The following is a 20578-nucleotide window of genomic DNA, read 5'->3' on the forward strand; positions in this document are numbered from 1 at the left end:
TTTGGAACAACATAAGAGTAAGTAAATAATTAAATAATTTAAATTTTGGGGTGAATTATCCATTAAAAGGTTGGTGTTTTTGCATGTTTGTAATAAACAAATCCATCCTTAAGACATTTTTAACTTCAAACCATTGCTTCCAACTGAAAATACAAGTCCTCTACATAAAACTACTTTCTCTAGTAATAAAAGTTGGCTCATCTGAATCAGAATCATCTGAATCATCTTATCTACATTCTAGATGGGTAAATATTCAGCAACTTTACATTTTTCATGTGAACTATCCCTTTAAGTCAGGATATGCGATCTGATTTGCTGAAAGGTCACAGAACCATGCTGTTATGCGTGTTACTTAGACCACCATAGTTGCATAGTAACAAATCACTTGTGTGTAGAGATGGTAGACTAGTCATCCAGCTAGTCAATCAGAGAGGTTGCCCAGTTAATGTTGATATTTTTAGCAGCAGTGTTTTAATGAGTATGCTATGACTGTTGCGCTGTAAAATTCTCCACCAGAAAAGTCTTTAAATTCATGCCCTTTTAAGCACCATGCTACAGCTATTATGCATCTTGCACTGTTTTTGAGCATGTCAGTTTAAAAATAGTCAGATGTCTAATGTCTTGAAACCATTGCATTCTATTTGAGCTATCTGTTTTTGAATGCAATAATATTTAAACAATATCCCAAAAAAGGCATGATGCATGGAATATTCAATTTTGTTTTATTTGTATATTGTAGTATTTGGTTGCTCGTGGTGATTGTTAATGGCTAATTTCTTGAAGGAACCAGTAACCTTGTAATAACCAGCCCTGAGTTTATTTAAATTAATTTGGATTTGCCTGATTCCTCTCATTAATTTAAAGGAATGAAAATTATACCATTCACCCTTAAGTCATTCCAAATCCATATGACCTTTTTTCTCCAGTACTGCACAGAAGGGGATATTTTGAATAAATGTCTGTATTTTTTTTGTCCATATAGAAGTGAAATGTTGTTCAGACCCCGGATATCTTCAAAATATCTTCTGTGTTGGTTTGAAAACAACATAAAGGTGACAGAATTTCCATTATCCCTTTAACGTATATTCTTGTAAAGCCGCTCTATGTCTTGTACAATATAAAATATAAACACAAATAAAAATGGCTTGAGTTGATCTGAAACATTAAATAAAATAGAATAACTGTATATGCACCTTGTAAATGTTAAGTACACACTTGTAGAAACTTACTTCAAATTCATCTTTCCATTGATGCTCCATTTGGAAATTCTCTGCTGCAGTTGCCAAAGTCTATAAAAAGAACAAGAGAAAATAAATCATTTTAATTAGTTAAGCACTGCATCAAAGTATCTGTGATCATGATCAAAGCAACTCTGATAATGAGACAGTAAATTAAATGCAACTGTAAAGCAACATTATATAGCCCGACTGGATATGAATAGTTTCGTTTTTTTTGTTCCATCATGATTAAAAAAAAAAAAAGACTAAATGTGCGACTATACACAGACCTTAATCATAAAAACAACTGGACCGAACAAATGAACTGCAAATGAAGATAGATACTAGTCATATAACATAGTAACTAATATAGAACTAGAGTTCTGGCCCAAAAGGTAACTCCAAACAAACGTGTGGGCAAGAGGTCTGACAGGACGGTGGGTTCTGTTTAAGAAAAGGGCAGAAGAGAACAGAATAGAAGGGAACATTCAGGTCTTTGTTCTGTCACCCGGAGCTCTCTGCAGCTCAACCCCCGCAACAAACGCAGTCTGAGAGTCTTCCCTGAAGGAAACGCTACTGTAACATGGTGTGACATTTCTAGAACAAAGACGAGGATTCATGAGTTCTCACTCTTTGACACGTACAATATTTCAGAATATATGTTAGGATTTCTACAACTTCGGGGAGAAACAGAATGAATTCTGGAACTATTGTCAGTTACACACGACCATGGTTAACCTAAATCAGCAAATGTATAACTTTTTTTTGTTTTAATAAGAGCTAATCAAATACATTCTTCAGCAGCAACAAACACATTTTTCTATAGAATATAGCATGACAAAATTACTTACAACAGTGTTTAATATTACACTTTGCAGCTCTCCTAGCAATGGTAATAATTTATCTAGTACGTGTCATGCTGAATTGTTAGAATAATTATTTTCAAAAAGTTAATGTAAATCACAAACAAATCAAAAACACTATAAACAGTTTCATTAAATTTTCAGTCGGTTATTTAAATTAGTATATTATCTGCTCATTTGTATTTAGTGTAAACATATTTAAGGTCATTGCTTTTAGCAGTTAGTTTGGCTGTTTTTATTTTATATTTATTATTTAGCTATTTTAAATAATGAGCAGCTTGTACGGTTTTACTGACTTTGACCAAGATTCGGCCCATGCTGCATAATTAGCAAATCGGTTAAATCAGGTATATCCAACATATTTGTAGAAAATTCCACCCCTTCTTCCACCATTATAAGGCCATGCTGGGGCAAAATAGATAAAGGTGGCCAAATAAATAAATAAATAAATAACCATTTATTAAATACATAAATAAATACATAAAAAGTTGTTTATTACAAATACATAACAAAATAAAAGTAAAAAAATAAATAAAACTAAACACAATTATTAGTTTCTTTTTAAACACAAAAATAAAAACTATTAATTTATTCTAGGTAAATGAATAAAAATACAATTAAATAAAACATAAATAAAATTCATTATTTTAAATTAATTAATTAAAGTACTTTTTTTGTGCGCTACCTTTAACACCACTATATGTAAACATCCTACTTCTATTTTTATTTCTTTAAACCTGGCCACACACTCACACTGTCTTTCATCAGGGCAGGCTGAGTTTCTGAATACTGAACAAGTGTCAACATGTAAACAGACAATCATATGACAATATGTGTGGTTGGGATATTATTAGTTTCAATAAAATGCTCTAGTTAGACAAGGGAGGAAGCTTTGTATTGTGAACTTTAAAGAGCCTATGTACATAATACATCAAACTCTTATTTTAAAAGAGCAATAGAAAATGATATGACAAGAAGATGGAATCATATGAGCCTTATTCACTTTAAAGGTCTCCCGGTTTGGGGCTTAGCTAAAGCTGATGTTCAGTAATGTGATCTTCCCAAGCCAGCATTTGCCTTAAATAAACATGTCCATTAAACCTCAAAACCCGCCAAAAAACATTGCATTTTAACCATTCCAGACATTATGGATGGTGTTCTTATAAACATAATGACTTGACTTATAAGTGCCTTTAAGTCAAGTCATTTCACTTGGCAGCCATCGTTGCAACACCTTTCGGCATGCAAGTGCAGCTCCTATCTCTTTAAACGGGAACATCAAATTCTACAAAACTGTTCACCAAGCTTATAATAAATTTTTCATATTTGCTATAATTAGCTATAGACCGAAACCACTTTTTGTACCAGGCTGTAATTTTTTTTTTCTCCTACTTTAAATTTGGGCATTTTAACATGGGGAGTCTATAGGACTCCCTTTTGGAGCCAGCCTATAGCAGCCAGTCAATGAATTACAGTTTAAGTCACTTCCATGTTGGCTTCACGAGAGAGACCAGAATGTTCTGTTCGCTTAGAATGCTGATTGTTTCTATAGCAACCGGGATGCTTCTAACGCCAGCTGCAGTGACGCGATGACTTTACAGAGTTGGCTCTTAAAGTCTCTTTTTGGCTCTTTTACTCGGAGGGAGGGGCTTCCTTCAACAACATTTTTGCATTTTTCCTCGTTTAAAACTATACGAGTGATATGTCCTGGGTATTCTATAGTCTTTGGCTGAGATAAAGCAGTCTCTGCACCTCCTCTGCACAGTCTGGGAGAAACTAAAAATACATGGTTTCACACTCCAGCACGTACACATTTACACATGCTCCCAGTGCTTGTTAAGCAGGATATGTAAGACTGTGTTTAGACTAACCTTACTCCTAAAATATGGCAGCAAAATCAGAGAAATGCAAAACAGCAAGTCACTCGTCCTCGTTCAAATGCACTACAGTTATAACACACCGTTAGCATGGCAAACAAGTCGATATATATCTACACAACATCAATGGCATGCTGCTGCCATAACAACCATTTCCAGGAGAGACTCATTAGTGGCCTGTGGTCATTAAAGGCCCACAAGGAGTAAAGGTTCATACGGTTCATAATGGAAACTAAGACTGAAGTATTTCTGCTGCTCATTATTGAGAATAATCAATTATGTCCAATAGAGATAATGAAAGACAGAGGCGAGAGTTCCATTCATTCAGATGTTTCCTGGCAAAAAGTAAAGGCAGGCAAAGGTTGAGAGTTGAACTGATGTGAACTCTAATTTCTGCAGCCTCTCAGAAAGAAGACGTCATCTTCAGATGACACCTAGGCTATGTAATGAGTAAAAAAACATTATTGCAGGTAACACGCAAATGCTATTTGCAAGTGACATCAATAAAAGAAGTGTGAATTGAAAAAAGAAACAGAAAAGAAAAGAAAAAAGAAAAGAATAGAAAAGCAAAAGCTTACACTTGAGCGAGTTATGTTCAACCAACTCTCTATGTTTCTTGCAGAGAACATCCTCCTGGACAGCAACCAATTTGGCTTCAAAAGCGGCCACTCAACTGAGACTGCACTGCTCTCAGTTACTGAAGCCCTGAGACTGGCAAAAGCAGCTCCCAAATCCACAGTACTCATCTGGCTGAGTTGACAGAGTTGACTTTTGACAGAGTTAACCACCAGATCCTCCTGTCCACCCTCATGAAGATGGGCGTCTCAGGAACAGCACTCCAGTGGTTCAAGTCTTACCTCTCTGCTAGGTCCTTCAGGGTGTCTTGAAGGGGTGAGGTTTCTAAGTCATGACTTCTTGCTACTGGGGTTCCTCAAGGCTCAGTGCTTGAACCACTTCTCTTCTCCATCTACATGTAATCTTTAGGATCTGTCATTCAGAACCATGGCTTTTCCTATAATTGCTATGCTGATGGCACTCTGATGAAATCTACTTCTCATTCCAACCAGATGATCCTACAGTAGCTTTGCATTGCAGTCTGTCTGACAGAAATTTCTGGCTTGATGAAGGATCATCACCTTTCTACTCAACCTGGCTAAGACAGAACTGCTCGTGATCTCATCCAACCCAGCACTTCATCACAACATCTCTATACAGCTAGGTTTGTCAACCATAACTCCTACCAGGACTGAGTCTTTAGCCATTTTCAAAAAACATCTAAAGACACATATTTTTCACCATCAACTGACCAATTAATACTAGCTTAAAAAAAGGATAGACGAAAAACAAAAAAAACAAAAACAAAAAGGAAAATGAAAAGGGGAAAAAAAGTGAAAAAGAAAGAAAAAAAACGTAAAAAGGAAACAAAAAGAAAAGAACAGAAAATAATTAGAACTGCAACATGTAACCAATTTTAGTTACAGATTTTTCTTGTAGACCCATTTTTTTTATAAAACACATTTAAGACAATAATATTGCGAAATCTTACAATTACATTTTTTTTAATCTATTTTTAAAATGTTATTTACTCCAGAAATGGCAAAGCTGAATTTCAGCAGCCATATCCCAGTCTTCAGTGTCACATGAACCTTCAGAAATCCTTCTATGCTGATCTGCTGCTAAATATTTTTTGAATCAATTATTAAGCCCTAGCTCAATTTCTTTCAAAACAAAACACCCCAAACTCTCTCTGCAAATGATAATTTTGTCTTGCATCTCAAAATAATTTGTAGCATATAATTTAAGACATCGATGTTTGAAACAGTCCAGACAACATCCATTGTGCAGCAGTATTGTAAGATTTCTAATCAAGCAGCGAATGCAGCACCCATTAAAAGTTGTTCAGCTAAATGGAATCACTTTATTCTTAGGTGGACTCGATTCAGTAGGCCGACCAAACTGCTTATGACAACCACTCTAGTGATGTGAAAGGCAATAAGTGGCACAAAGTGCTACAAGAACTAATGCTTTCGGTAAATCATGACCTTTGTGTGTAGGTGTGTTGAGAACCGACAGTCCCAGTAATAAACTACAGCCGGGATTGCTTGTTCATCCGCCGCTACTTCACTCGCCTCCAATTCATCAACCTGATTACAGTAACCACAGTGGAGTAAGTCAATAACCTCACAGGAGGTCCATCAATACCTTTACTCCACTTTAATCTCACCAGACCGAAGAGAAAGGGGAGCAAAATAAAAAAAAACACATTTAATTATAGACAAGTTTGTGTCAAAAAGCGCTAACTGGAATAACTTGTGAATCTCATATTAAAAACTGCATGCATATAATGTCCTGATAGGGTAAAAATCTGTGAATCATTTTATCATATGTGTGGAACATTTGTATTATAGATATGGATGACACCTCAAATCATGTGGTTAAATGGACCCAAAAATTAATTCTTTCATCATTTACTCATTTTTAAGTTGTTTCCAAACGTGTATGAGTTTCATTCTTCAAAATTTGCTGGTCCCCATTGATTTCCATAGTATGGAGAAAAGAAAGAAAGAAAAAAATACTATGGAAGTCAGTGGGGACCAGAAACTATTTTGTTATGCACATTCTTCAAAATATCTTCTTAAGATGCTTAGCAGGAGAGTAAAATTCAAAAAGGTTTGGAAAACCTTAAGGGTGAGTAAATGATGACAGAATTCATTTTTAGGTGAATTATCTCTTTAAGTAGAGTGGTGATGTTTCCAATTGTAAGATGACAAAAGAGGTGCAAAATCCCTCTGACTTGCATTGAAGGAGGGACCTCAGCCACGTCTAGAGACCATAATATCAAAGACTTGAGGGTAGACCCTGTTAACTTGAGCCAGTAAGTAACCACCCCGAACAACACCCTAGCAACGGCATAGCAACACACTAACAACAACTGAGAGCACCTTAGCAACCACCCTCAAATCAACCTTGAAAGCAGCAGGTTTTTTTCACAGTCTTCTTCTGAAGTATTTAATAAAATTCTCTCTTTTTTGGAGTATTTGGTTTCATGTCACATATGAACACTAAACATTCATTTCAAGAAGACAACACCAGCGCATGCAGGGCAGAAAAAACAATAGGGTAACTTTTTAGGTATAAGGTCAAGTCAAGTCAAGTCACATTTATTTATATAGCGCTTTAAACAAAATACATTGAGTCAAAGCAAATGAACAACATTCATTAGGAAAACAGTGTGTCAATAATGCAAAATGATAGTTAAAGGCAGTTCATCATTGAATTCAGTGATGTCATCTCTGTTCAGTTAAATAGTGTCTGTGCATTTATTTGCAATCAAGTCAACGATATCGCTGTAGATGAAGTGACCCCAACTAAGCAAGCCAGAGGCGACAGCGGCAAGGAACCGAAACTCCATCGGTGACAGAATGGAGAAAAAAACCTTGGGAGAAACCAGGCTCAGTTGGGGGGCCAGTTCTCTTCTGACCAGACGAAACCAGTAGTTCAATTCCAGGCTGCAGCAAAGTCAGATTGTGCAGAAGAATCATCTGTGTCCTGTGGTCTTGTCCTGGTGGTCCTCTGAGACAAGGTCTTTACAGGGGATCTGTATCTGGGGCTCTAGTTGTCCTGGTCTGGATCACCATCTGGTCTGGATACGTACTGGATCCGGGTGACTGCAGTGACCCTCTGATCTGGATACAGACTGGATCTGGTGGCTACGATGACCTCGGAATAAGAGAGAAACAGACAAATATTAGCGTAGATGCCATTCTTCTAATGATGTAGCAAGTACATAGGGTGTTATGGGAAGAGTTCCCGGTTCCGGTAAACATTTGACTATGGTGGCTGGTGTCTCTATATTCACGTTCTGTACAATAGAATCACCAATAACTAGAGCACTTTCATCAGGTTTCTGAGTGGGGAGAACCTGTTTATTGTTTTGATCGGAACAGAAGAGCGGTGTTTTGACCCACGACTATGCTGCCTCACTGTCACCCAGTTGCACTGCTGCAGGGGCTCTGTTGCCGGAACCGAACAATGTACAGGAATCCCTGAGCTAGACGCATCCAAAGTCGTATCTAGAGCCCTAACATTCTTAATGTCCTCAATTAAAGTTTGGATACGTGTCTCTAATTCTAAAATATTCTCTGTCAGCCTAACTATTTCCCTGCATTTATCACATGTGAATCCCTCATCTGCGACAGAGATAGATAAACTGTACATGTGGCAAGAGATGCAAATAACAATAGCAGGAGAAGCCATTACTTACCGTGCTTGATGAAATATTCTTACTGCGGTTGTTTGATGAACTTGTGAAAAACTGGAGCGAGAGAGAGGAGAGGAGAAAAGAAAACAGCGATAGGTTCGAATGAAAACGCTAATGACAAGCTTATGAGTGCTAAAGGATAATTAAAAACTACAACGTAAACCCAAATATAGATAAAAGATAAAGAAAGAAAGAGTAGCTGTAGTTTGTAATGTACAGAACTTGGGTAAACAAAAAGCAATTTAGTAAATATTTAAACAACATCATCACCAGTAATTAGACTTTAAAGGTGCCATAGAATGCCAATATCACACACAGTTGTGAGGCTGCAGTTTTCAAAAGAGATTCTTAGCTCTTTGCAAGGCTAATGTTGCTAAAGATACCATTGTCAATGCCTGTTTTCACTAATGCTGCCTTCACTTGCTACCAGAATGATCATGAATAGGAACACTGGGGCTCTTGAAGCTAGCACTCTTCTAAAAAGGGACCAGGGTTGCCAGTAAAGTAATCTAATTCCGCTGGAAAACCGCGGACTTGGCAACACTGGAAGGGATGGTAACCCATACTTGGAATTGGTGCTCTGCATTTAACCCATCCAAGTGCACACACACAGCAGTGAGTAGTGAACACACCGTAAACACACACACGGAGCAGTGGGTAGCTATATCCAGCACACAGGGAGCAACTCGGGGTTCAGTGCCTTTCTCAAGGGCACTCCAGATATCTGTCTATCTATTTGAAGTTGTCGGACAACTAAGATTAAACTTCAGAGTTTGAGTACATTAAATGGTGAATTACTTTCACAAAAAAAAAAAGTGAAAACAGAAAAATAATTAAAATAAGCATATGGTATTTTAGTACAATGGTGCTTTGAAACACTGTAACAACAGGGAATAACCAAGTCAAACAAGCCTTTCAAACTTGCTTGCCCCTTGCGATTTAGGCTGATCTTTCCTCATCCTAACCCGATGGCTCAGGTCCTGTCAGTATAGAATAAAGGGATTTTGACGGGACTGTAAACCACAGCATCGCATAAAGGTGAAACAAATACATCTCTGAATGAGTGGCGAGAGAGAGAGAGGGAACTCACCGCTGTTATAATATCACTCCTATCAATCCTGGATTATTCTAGCCATGAAAACACATGACAAAAGAGCAAATGACACTCAAAGGCCTGAGCACACATGGGCACATTCATCTTTTTCGCAATTCGCATTAAGTCTCTCATTTACTTCCAGAAAGCATAGCTGCCTGCAGCACAAACACTCTGCGCAACTGGCAGGCTCATTAATTCTGCACGGATCCCAAAAACCAGCAACAAAGACAGTGCTTTCTCCTTAGCTCATCCTTATAAGACGCTCGGAAACTAAAATTCACCTTCCTGTCACCTGAATGCACTCCAGTGACCTTACAGTACAGTTGGTCCATTATTCCAGGACAAAGACCCAGACAGACTGTGAAGTGACACAAGCTATAAACTAAGCAAGGCCAGAGGTATATTGCTTTCTAATGGGAGATTTTGGCTTGAGTGTCGTCATTGAGTTATGGCAGTCGGTCATAAATCCTGTTTGGTGCTGCTCTCCTGGGCAGTGGCGAGCTTCATAAATGATTCAAGATCTGATGTGCACGTCTATTCACAGATGAAGATGTCCTCTGCCCTATGGCGATGGACTGCAGTGGCAAACCCCCACACTAATATGGAGCGCTGCCATGCCCCGGCAGACGTTTAGGCAATGACATTCAAGTGTAATTATTTGCAATAAAGTCAGTAAGGTGATGGAAAAAGAATAACTCATAAATAAACAACACAAATTATAATACAACAATATTATAATTATTTTTATTATTATTATAATTAAACAATATTAATTTATTTAAATATATAATAATATTAATAAGAAATAAACAAAGAAAAAAAATTAAGAAAAAAGAATAAATTATATAAAAATTGCTCGTTTTTATATTTTTAATTTTTAAATGCTATTATTATTATTATAAAAAATGCATAGTTTTTTTGTTTAATTACATTTGTTTAATAATATTATTATTAGTAGTAGTAGTCATAATTATTATTATTATAATAATAATTATTATTAATATTATAAAAAATTCAGTTTTTTTGTTTAGTTACATTTGTTTAATATTATTATTATTAGTAGTAGTAGTAGTAGTTGTTGTAGTAGTAATTATTATTATTATTATTATTATTATTATTACTAGTACTAATAATTGTTGTTGTTTTATTAGTTTTTATTAATAAATGTTTATTATAGTATAAATATATTATTATTATTATTATTATTTTCATTTATAATAATGATGACAATAATGATCAATAACTATAACTATCACAATAAAACACTTGATAAATTAAGATTTTAAATTAAATAAATAAATACATAAAGAACAGAAACTTTAGTTTGTACATTTATTATTATTATTATTTTATTATTATTATTATTATTATTATTATTATTTTTGATCAATGCTGGATTTAGTAATTTATATTCAAAGTCAAAATTTAAATAGTCAGAAAGAAAAATGTAAAAACTAAAGTTTCTGTCCTTTATGTATTCATTTATTTAATTAAACTTTTTAATTTATCAAGTGTTTTTTGTGAAAGTTGTAGTTATTGATTATTATTGTCATCATTATTATAAATGAAAACAATAATGTTTATTATTATTATTATTATATAAAAACATTTGCTTTGGCATTTAAACTGACAAAAACTACATTTGAAAAGTAAATGCAACATGTTAAAAAAATAAAGAAATAAGCCCCGTGAAGCCTTGGTTTACAGTGAATATATAACAGCTAAGAGGCGTTGTAAGGCACAATGGATGCCTAACAACTTTTATAAAATGGTTATTCCATATATAGCAAGGTTTCACAAAATAAAAAAAATAAAAAAAATACAATAAATAAATAAAACAAAGCAAATACAATTTAATGATATTCATAAAATTATTATTCTTCCGCCAAACAATGTAGTTCCTCAGAAACTTGTGGTTACAACAAAGTGGTTGTTGAGGTGTTTGTAGAGTAATTTACAACAGCTTTGAATCAAGGATTGGAACTGGATCTATTTTATAAAAAAAAGAAAAAAGAAAAAGAAAAGAATAAAAAAGCAGTAAACGCTCCTCAGAACACTTCATAGCAACACCATGGCAACCACACAAACAGCACAATATCATCACATCACAGTCTGAATAACTTTTCCATGTCATTTTATCATTTTAATTTAATAGGTCTTATATGGATTCTGTGTGTGTGCTGGATTAACAGCGAATTGGGCAAAAGCAGCACGGGAAGAAGTGTTACAATAGGATTATCCACTACTGTCAACAAAAAAAATCTTTACAAATTGCAAATGGGATATTGAAATAACCTGGCAATCCAGAGACGGCGGGTGATTACGGTGATGGAAGCCGGTAGAAAGGTGTCTTTACTAATGCGATTCTCCCCAGGGATATTCAGCCTGACAACAATGCTACATTCATGACTGGATCTCAACACTGCTTTTCCTTTCCCCCAGAGGAGCTGAGAGGAACGATCCAATTACCTCCAAGACATTATATCCGGTGCCATTATTTAAGGGGCATAATCGTTAAACACGGCAGCAAACATTAGGTAGATGGTTTAGTAAGACACCTGATTGGAGAATTGTATAAGAAAGTACCATTTCAGTCTTTCTACATAAATGTCATGCTTAATGTGCTTAATTCAATGTGTGTAGAAATTTCTAGTAATTTCACAAATAATTACAAAGTGAAAATTGTTTCTACACCATTTTTATTTTATTTATTTATTTATTTATTTATTTATTTATTTATTTATTTATTTATTTATTTATTTATTTATTTATTTATTTATTTATTTATTTATTTATTTATGTATTTATTTATGTATTTTGAACCAACAATGATCAACACTTTTACAGCATTTATTAATAATTTATTAATATGTGTGTTACTTTACATACCCTAAGTTTGTCATATTTAAGTCTATATCTGTATTTTGTTTTTATTATTTTGTTATTTATTATTTATTATTATTATTATTATTATTATTATTATTATTATTATTATTATTATTTTCCACTATTTATCAGATCATTTGTTTTGATTGCAGTTTTATTGCCTGGACCTGGGGGACCACAGGGGGATTTATGTATATCAATAATAATAATAATAATAATAATAATAATAATAATAAAATTACCATTAATACAAGTTGAACAAACATGATTTATCAATGTGCAGAGTATTTATACATTAACAGACTTAGACAACTATAAAAAAAATATCTGTTTGTTGTTAGTTCATGGTACCAAATGCATTAAGTAATGTTAACAGAAACTGAATTATTCTAAAATGTCCCCATGATATTAAATCAAAGACACCATGGTCCACAATTCACAATCCAAACAAATCCTAATGGATATAGGTTCTACCTTCCTTTTCTTCCTACCGTATATTCTGTTTTCACATTATGGAAGTTCAGTGTGTTTTAAATGCTACTAAATATTGTCTGGAATGTTAAAATAATCTTAAATTGTACAAAACCAGATTTATTGTGGCTGTATTTCACGATTAACACTAAAAGTTCACAAAAAAAAAAACACTGTTTCAAGGACACACGATCCATGCTTTTCATTTTCTGAAAAATTTCCCAGGAGCTATACAGTGCACAGTTCATTTCCCATGCTCTCGATGCCATGCAGCGTAATCGTATCTGTTCTGTGATATTCAGTGAGAAGTGTTTGATGCATATGGATATAGAGGCACTCAGACAGCTGCGACTCTGTAGCAAACAGAGTGTGCTGAGCATCCATTGCTCTTGCCCTGCCCTCATCAGCGGGCCTGTGGCTGCCTTCACATGCATGCCATTATCAACAGCCCCCTCGCTAATGAAGAAGCCGATAGGCTAGAGCAAAGAGACAGATACGGCCCTGGAGTCCAACTCGCCTAAAAATCAATGAGCTATTTACAACAGTCTGCATCCTGTGACACCACACAACAATTTACAACCAGGGATATTAAGCCATGTAAAACTCTGACAAAAATATAAATAAATAAAATAAAACAGCGGTCAGATGTTGATTGAATCTTTGGCAATATTCAACTTTTCATGCAGGGAAAATGAAATAGACCTGTTGTGCTTTGGAGTATATAAAATGTGATTTAATGAACATAAAAAGAGAATGAAATACAGTGAGCAATAATGTTCTGGGGTGCGTTCTCCGATAACGTTGTCTCTTAGCGCGCTACGAATACTCAAAAGGTACACCTTAACTACAGGTATACCTTTGCTACGTGTGTTCTCCGAACTATACCTTAGGATGTAGCTTAAGGTAAACCTTCTTAAGTTCGACCTTAGCAGTTGCTGTCCATGGTGGAGGCGCTGAATAGGTTGATATCGACGCCTCGATGATCGATTGTGCGCTCTTTCCTTCACAGCGGTATAGGTAAAGTATTGAGAAAACAATGTTCTTTATAAAGAAGCGTTTTAGAAATAGTACAAACTGCATTTATCGGGGCTTATTGAAATACGTACATGCAGAAATAAATATGAGTATGTGTTTATAATTTAGCAAGTGTACAATCCCAAACCCTCACGGCCATAAGTGTGTTAATGTTCTCCACAACGTATGCTGATTATCCACCAGCCGTATCACATTATTGGCGTAAATCGCTCATTTGTGTAATTGGATGATTTCCTCAATAAAAGCGCAAACATGAGAGACATACCGACATTCACTATGTCGGGGAAAAAAGTCCGCAAAAAGAGATCGCCCAGCCACACTGAGGTCTTACTCAGCCCATATCCATCCCCAACAACCTCCAGAAAACTCCCCACAGCATAAAAACGAAGAGCCGCCAGCAGCTGAATTTCGGGGCTGAGGGGGTAGCTCCGTCGAGTTTGTCTTGACAAATCTGGGCCAACAAGATGCAAGAGCTGCAGAATTTGCTCCCGTGGCAGGCAAATTTTTTTTTACAATGGTCTCTTCTGACATGGTAGTCAGTGGACTAAAATGTTCTCTTATAAAGTAGTTGACATACACTAACTGGCTCCGCGGACGCCGCCGTCTTTGATTTAAAACAAGTACTCGCTGTCTCGCTGCCATAGCTATAAAGTTTGTGTAAACTCATCTTTCTTTATATAGACTCCTAAGCCTTTTCTGTCAAATGGTTCGCCAGCTGATGTGCCTTAGGATAGTAATTAAAAAAGCTAACAATTAGTGTATGGAAACTTTATTAATGAAAACACTTCCATACACTGGGTGTAGTAGGCTATAACAACTCAAGTATTTTATGTGTATAATTTTAAAGTAAAGTAAAAATGTAATTTTAATTGTAAATCAGATTTTATATTAAAAGTTCATATAAAATTTTCTATGTGTAATTAAACTGCGATGTAAAAAATCTTTTTGCGTAGTGGTGGCCACTAGCGGTATGAACCGTAAGCAGCGATAAGGTATAGCTAAGAGCGCTCCAGACCAACCTTACGAACGCATGACTTACAGAAGGTATACTTAACTAAGAAGGTTTCGGAAACCACGTATTAACGATAAGGTACTTCTTAAGGTACAACTTAAGAACGACGTAGCGTTAAGGTAGTTTCGGAGAACGCACCCCTGAATCAGTATAAAGAACAATCTACATCTATAAAATTAACAGTCAAATGATCATATATATATATATATATATATATATATATATATAATATCTAAGAAAAAATGTTTTCCTGAAGTTACATCTAGAAAAATTGTCCACTAAGTAAAACACCTACCAAATAAATAAATAAATAAATAGTCAGAGAAATCAAAGTCAGTCTGCAAAAGTCAGAGATTGTAATATAAACAATTCTCATTATAAACCAAATAATGTGAGCTATGTAAGCCACATTAATATTACAAAACTTTGAAAAAAATTTGTGGTCTATCAACAATTGTCTTTATTTTCTCTTTTTTTATTAAATTTTTCTTTAATTGTATGACATAATTTCTTCCTTGATATCTATGTGTGCATCCAACCATGCATCAAGACGAGAACAGAAGGGGCTGAGATGTCAAACGAATAAAAATCACAGAAAGAAAGACAGAACGGGTGTCGGCGGTTCAGACTCCAGACAGCATGTGTCTCAAGTGAAGCAGGCCAAGAATGCAAAGCATCCAATTTGGTGCATTGGCCAATAGAGGCGAATCTGAGAGTATTAGAGTAGAAGATTTATGGGGCTGTCTGTGGCCTAACTGAGCTCTAGGGATAGATTCCCTGTTTCCAGTGGCCTTTCGAAAAGACCAGCACACACTGCTAGGGACAAAAAAGATGAGCCACCACCGATGGTTATTACTCTGTGACGTGAGTGTGTACTCATTCATCTCATGATTGCAAAACACCACACACACGAACACCCACACACTCTCACTCAGACACAACACTATAATTACAGCTCAGACAAATCGTGTGACCCCAATACATAGCATAACACAGTCCATTCAATGATCGCTACTGAGGGATCATTTAAATAATTGAATAGCAAGCAAGTGAAGTGTGTGATTTTTATAATGACTTAAATTGTGATATAATTTCCCCCATTGCGATATTATGAGATGACTATACTGTAAGTAAGCCATTTATACTATAGGTTAACCTCCCTGAAAAGTGTAAACAGTGGATATTTATAGTCATTTTGTCATAAGGGCCACTCAAATCTCCCTAACAATGATATTATTATGAGCTTGCCAGCTTCCAATTGGTCTTAGTTCAGTTGCATTCATTTGCATAATTGATTCTCAGTGTGCAACTGTTCAAAAGTGTTTAAAAGTTCGGGTTGCCAAGATTTGTCTCTTATGCTCACCAAGATTGCATGTATGTGATCAAAAATACAGCAAAAACAGTGATATTGTGAAGATGGTGAATATTGTGAAAGAATAAAAAAAAAATTCTATTTGAATATTTGAATATTCATTTATTCCTGTGATACAAGGCTGAATTTTATTTAGTCTTTAGTGTCACATGATCCTCCAGAAATCATTCTAATATGCTGACTTGCCGCTATATATATATATATATATATATATATATATATATATATATATATATATATATATATATATATATATACAGCTTTTCATCAAAGAATGCTACAAATAATTAAGTGATATATTATTATTAATGTTTAAGTTTCATATACTATTTCTCCATTTCTTGTACAAATCATTCATTTTAAAGGAACCATGTTCAGTGCAACCCATTTAGAAATTTTGCAGAAAAAATGCAATAAAATAAAAACTAATGGGGTGTAAGAGGTCCAAACCTCCAAAAATAACAAAAACAAAAAAATAACAAAATACTATTTAATAAAATAATCTTCTCCCATCTAAAAATCACATAAATATTCATGTGTAAATTAGAAAATAACACGAGTTGTTCCCTTTCACACATTCCCTTTCACTTAATGGAAAAGAGCAGTGTGAATATTTCCTTTTTTGTGACCTTTGGAAGAAAGGAATAACATGAGGGTGTGTAAATGATAGCAATTTTAATTTTTGCATGAACTGTTAAGATGTGATAGGAACACACACACACACATCCACACATCATCTTTAAATCATTGTTTGCATGCGGATAGTAGTTTGAAATCCTGTATAAAAGCGTCATTCCTTCCATAAACAGCATAAATAAGCATTCCAGGCCTGATAACATGTCAATTAAATGAGAATCTGAGCTGTGAATTAACAACTATAGTAGAGAAAGAAGAAAAATAACCAACAAAATATAACACAGATGTCACTGAGCCGTCTGGGCTTATTAAAAATCCTCTGTACACAGCGTGCTTTGATATGAAACTGCTGGACTCTTGCACAGACATCAGAACGTGATTGTTTCAAGACAACCCCATCTGCTTATACAACACATTTCACCAAACTGTGCCACGTTAAATCATGCTATGCTACGTTATAGCATCCTATGTCATTCTAGACTGCGTTCCGTGTCGGCCTGTGCTTTGAAAAGCACTGTGTGGCACCAACGGTTGATTACATGTGTGAATGCGAGTGAAAGTTCCTCTGGGCCGCTCTCGTTTGATGTGAAGATATTCACAGGAGGACGAAAGGCAGCATCTGCTCCAGACACACAGATTCAGTAATCAAGCACACTCATTACAAGCCACACACACACACATACGGATGCAAGCTGATGTCCCACACACTCACACACACACACATAACGAGATGAAACACCAATAAACTGAGACACGATACGACTTCTGTATATAACGGCACTGAAAATAGAGCCAATGACACCAGATAAGTGGCGTCTGATAGACGTTAGATTACATAACCGATATCACAGTCTGGCAGATATGTGTGAAAATGTCCAGATTTATGTTGGAGAGCACACATATTCAGTGTTTGCTCAAAAACAAAACAGTTATTTAAAATTTTAATTATATTTTTGTATATTACATTATTTTTGGTCAAATAAACGCAGTTGTAGAAAACAACGACTCTTCTTTCAAAAACAAAACAAAATGTAACATTTCATTTCTAACGTTTCTAAACCTGTGATTGGTAGTGTATCTGAGAATTACCAACATGAAATGTCATTTGCAATTTTGTTATGCTGGCTGAAAGTCTCGTCACATCCCTATAGCAATATCTGTATATATATTTTGTGGAGGGCGCAGGACCAAGAAATGTACTAGGGGTACACAATAAATATCGGCCGATAATTACAACGGTGCTATATAGTAACAGCTTCTCTATGTGAAATTACACACCTGATGGAATTAAACGGTGATTCGAGAATCGGCTTTACTGACAAGTTGTGCATTCATTATTGGCCGATATTTATCGTGCATCACTAAAATGTACATCCGAGGTCTGAGGATTTTAAATGGCTTTCCTACCTGCCTGTCAACATATGTATCTGCATACTGTATCTCTGCGCACACTGTTTGTGCAGACAGGTTATGTCATCAGCGCATTCACGCAGACTGTGCAGACAGCGCGAGAATGGCAGACAAACATCAACAACCCTGTCTTCCTTCCTGGTATGGTAGTACTTTTAAAGTTTTCTCGCTGGTGAATAACATTATGTAGCCCAACGGTTCCCAATTCCAGTCCTAGCACACATATTTTGCATGTCTCGCTTAGTTAACACACTTGATTCAGATTACCATCTCATTAGAAGTGAGCTACGTGTATGAACTGTGTTCCAATCGATATGATCCCTACACCATGTTCATTGCTCCCTACTCCCAGAGCAAGGGTTTACTTAATTTTGGAACATGGGCTGGAATTGGGAACCGCTGATGTAGCCTATTGTAGTAATGGTTTTCTGGTTTTCTGATCTGTGAGCATAAATGCATTCAGGGGCGTGGCTTTGGATGCAAATTGCAGGGAGGGTGGGATGCTCACTTTCAGTGCCAATGTTAGCATTTTCCAAGATCCCCTATTACACCTTTAACATGATCGTATAGGTTATGTCAGCCAAAAAAGTTGCTTCAGAGGCAGGGCAAAATATTTATTTGATAAAGATCACAAAAACATTAATGTTCACTTAGTATAATGCAACCTGTTGAATTTTGCACAGTTAGACCAGGAATGTGTATCAAGAAAGTTATAAAAAAAAAAAAAAAATACATAAATTTTTATTTCATGCTGACTTTAAGTCTTCCAAGCAGAAAGAGCTAACTTTGAGCAATAAAAGTCTCCTCTGGGGTGGACTTCATGCCATTTGTCTATACGAAAGGACATATTTCGCCTGGAGGTAAAGGATCCCAATTTGAGACGGTGTCAGAAGGATCACACTTTAGCTTTGCTTAATGATCTGACATAGCAGAGAACAGGCAGTCTGGGATGTATGCACACGGGAAAGAGAAATCATTTCAAGTGTCAAACGAAGTCCGTAAGGAAGGAAGACAGAATGTAAAGAGACACTAGCTTTGCCTCAAGCCAACCCTAAATGACTAATTAATTTCTCTTTTCAATCCTGCATGTACTATTCTCTCCCTCATACACACATGAAGGGAATTTATTATAAATTATTCAGCTTAATAACTTTTCACATGGCTCTTACAAACAGCCACATACAAAAATTACATTAATAATTCATTTTTTGAGAAGATCCACAACCCATGATAAAACAGAAATAACATGGCCAGGCTTAATAAACACCAACACAACGACAGCTGGAGGACAAAGGCCACATTGCTTGGATATCACCACTAGCACTGTAATAATCTCAATAATATTAAACGGGTCAAGAACAGAGTATGATTCATAAACCAGGGTCATATTTCACCACTAAATCAAAGAAAGAAAGAAAAAAATGTTTAATGTTATACAGTAAATAAAAGACAAAAAAAATGGTTGCAAAGATGCAGAACATTTCTAGTAAAGTTCCAATTAGCTGAACATTGAATGATTCTATGAGACAAAATGATCTGATCTAGCTATGCATCTCCCTCTCACAAACCTCTCCTATTGCACGTGTATAGCAGTGATCTAACTATTCTCAAACAAATGCCTCACATCTATTATTTATAGGAACATGAAGGGGGGTGAATTATTCACTCTGATTTTCTGTAGATAACAATTAGGTGAAAAATTACAACTTCCACTGCATGACAAAAAGCATATTTACTGAAGTGCCATGCCTAGAAGCAATAATTTCCGCAGTAATTCTGATTGGTTCTCAGTGTGATATTCAACATGGTCTCCTCTGAGATCCCTTAACAGGAAAATATGGACAGAACTGTGGAAATCCGAACAGCCCCCTCTACAGATTGAGGAAATGCAAGTCAATTAGGCAGTAAACATTTCACTGTCTACTTAGCTGGACCGAGCAGACAAATATGCACAGTCTAGAGAAGACAATTAAAAAAAAAAAAAAAAAAAAGGGACTTCATCTCACAGATGGAAGAAATGCCTTTTAATTAGGCGGTAAACATTTCACTAGCTGGGAAAAGTTGGACTGTAGGCGCAAACCGCAAACAGTAACATATGATGGGAAGTCTGGTCTCTGTAATGCATCTGAAATAATTTGAAGTCATGGGATTTATAGGATGTACAGAAGGTGGAGAGGACCCTTCCTGAGCCCAGCGTGCGACATGACCCTGCAGCTCAGTACAGCCACTTAAGAGAGCGACCTGCTGAGCACCAACACACATGAATGAGTGTGGCCGGCTGGAGGCTGGTTATCTCAGATACAGTGCTGATCAAGGGGAGGAGAGGGCTGTTTAATAATGCATGTCAAAGCAGACAGTATCAAACGCAGGGCTGAGACCAGACTTGTCTCAGACGAACCAGGCCACTGGACCGATCAACTTACACCTCTGGACACACAAAAT

The 20578-nt window shown here is 35.8% G+C and overlaps 1 protein-coding gene across 4 annotated transcripts in view; it reads right to left on the reverse strand.

Moving 5' to 3' along the window:
• The window catches only part of LOC132101667 (voltage-dependent calcium channel subunit alpha-2/delta-1), a 94932-nt gene that overhangs the window by 56982 nt on the left and 17372 nt on the right, over positions 1–20578 (reverse strand). For all 4 annotated transcript variants that reach the window (XM_059506782.1, XM_059506780.1, XM_059506784.1 and 1 more), the window contains exon 4: positions 1230–1289. In XM_059506782.1, the coding sequence (XP_059362765.1) occupies positions 1230–1289 (60 nt within the window). The remainder of the gene's footprint in view (positions 1–1229; positions 1290–20578) is intronic.

The sequence above is a fragment of the Carassius carassius genome, chromosome 23 (assembly GCF_963082965.1).
Source record: "Carassius carassius chromosome 23, fCarCar2.1, whole genome shotgun sequence".
Classification (NCBI taxonomy): domain Eukaryota; kingdom Metazoa; phylum Chordata; class Actinopteri; order Cypriniformes; family Cyprinidae; genus Carassius; species Carassius carassius.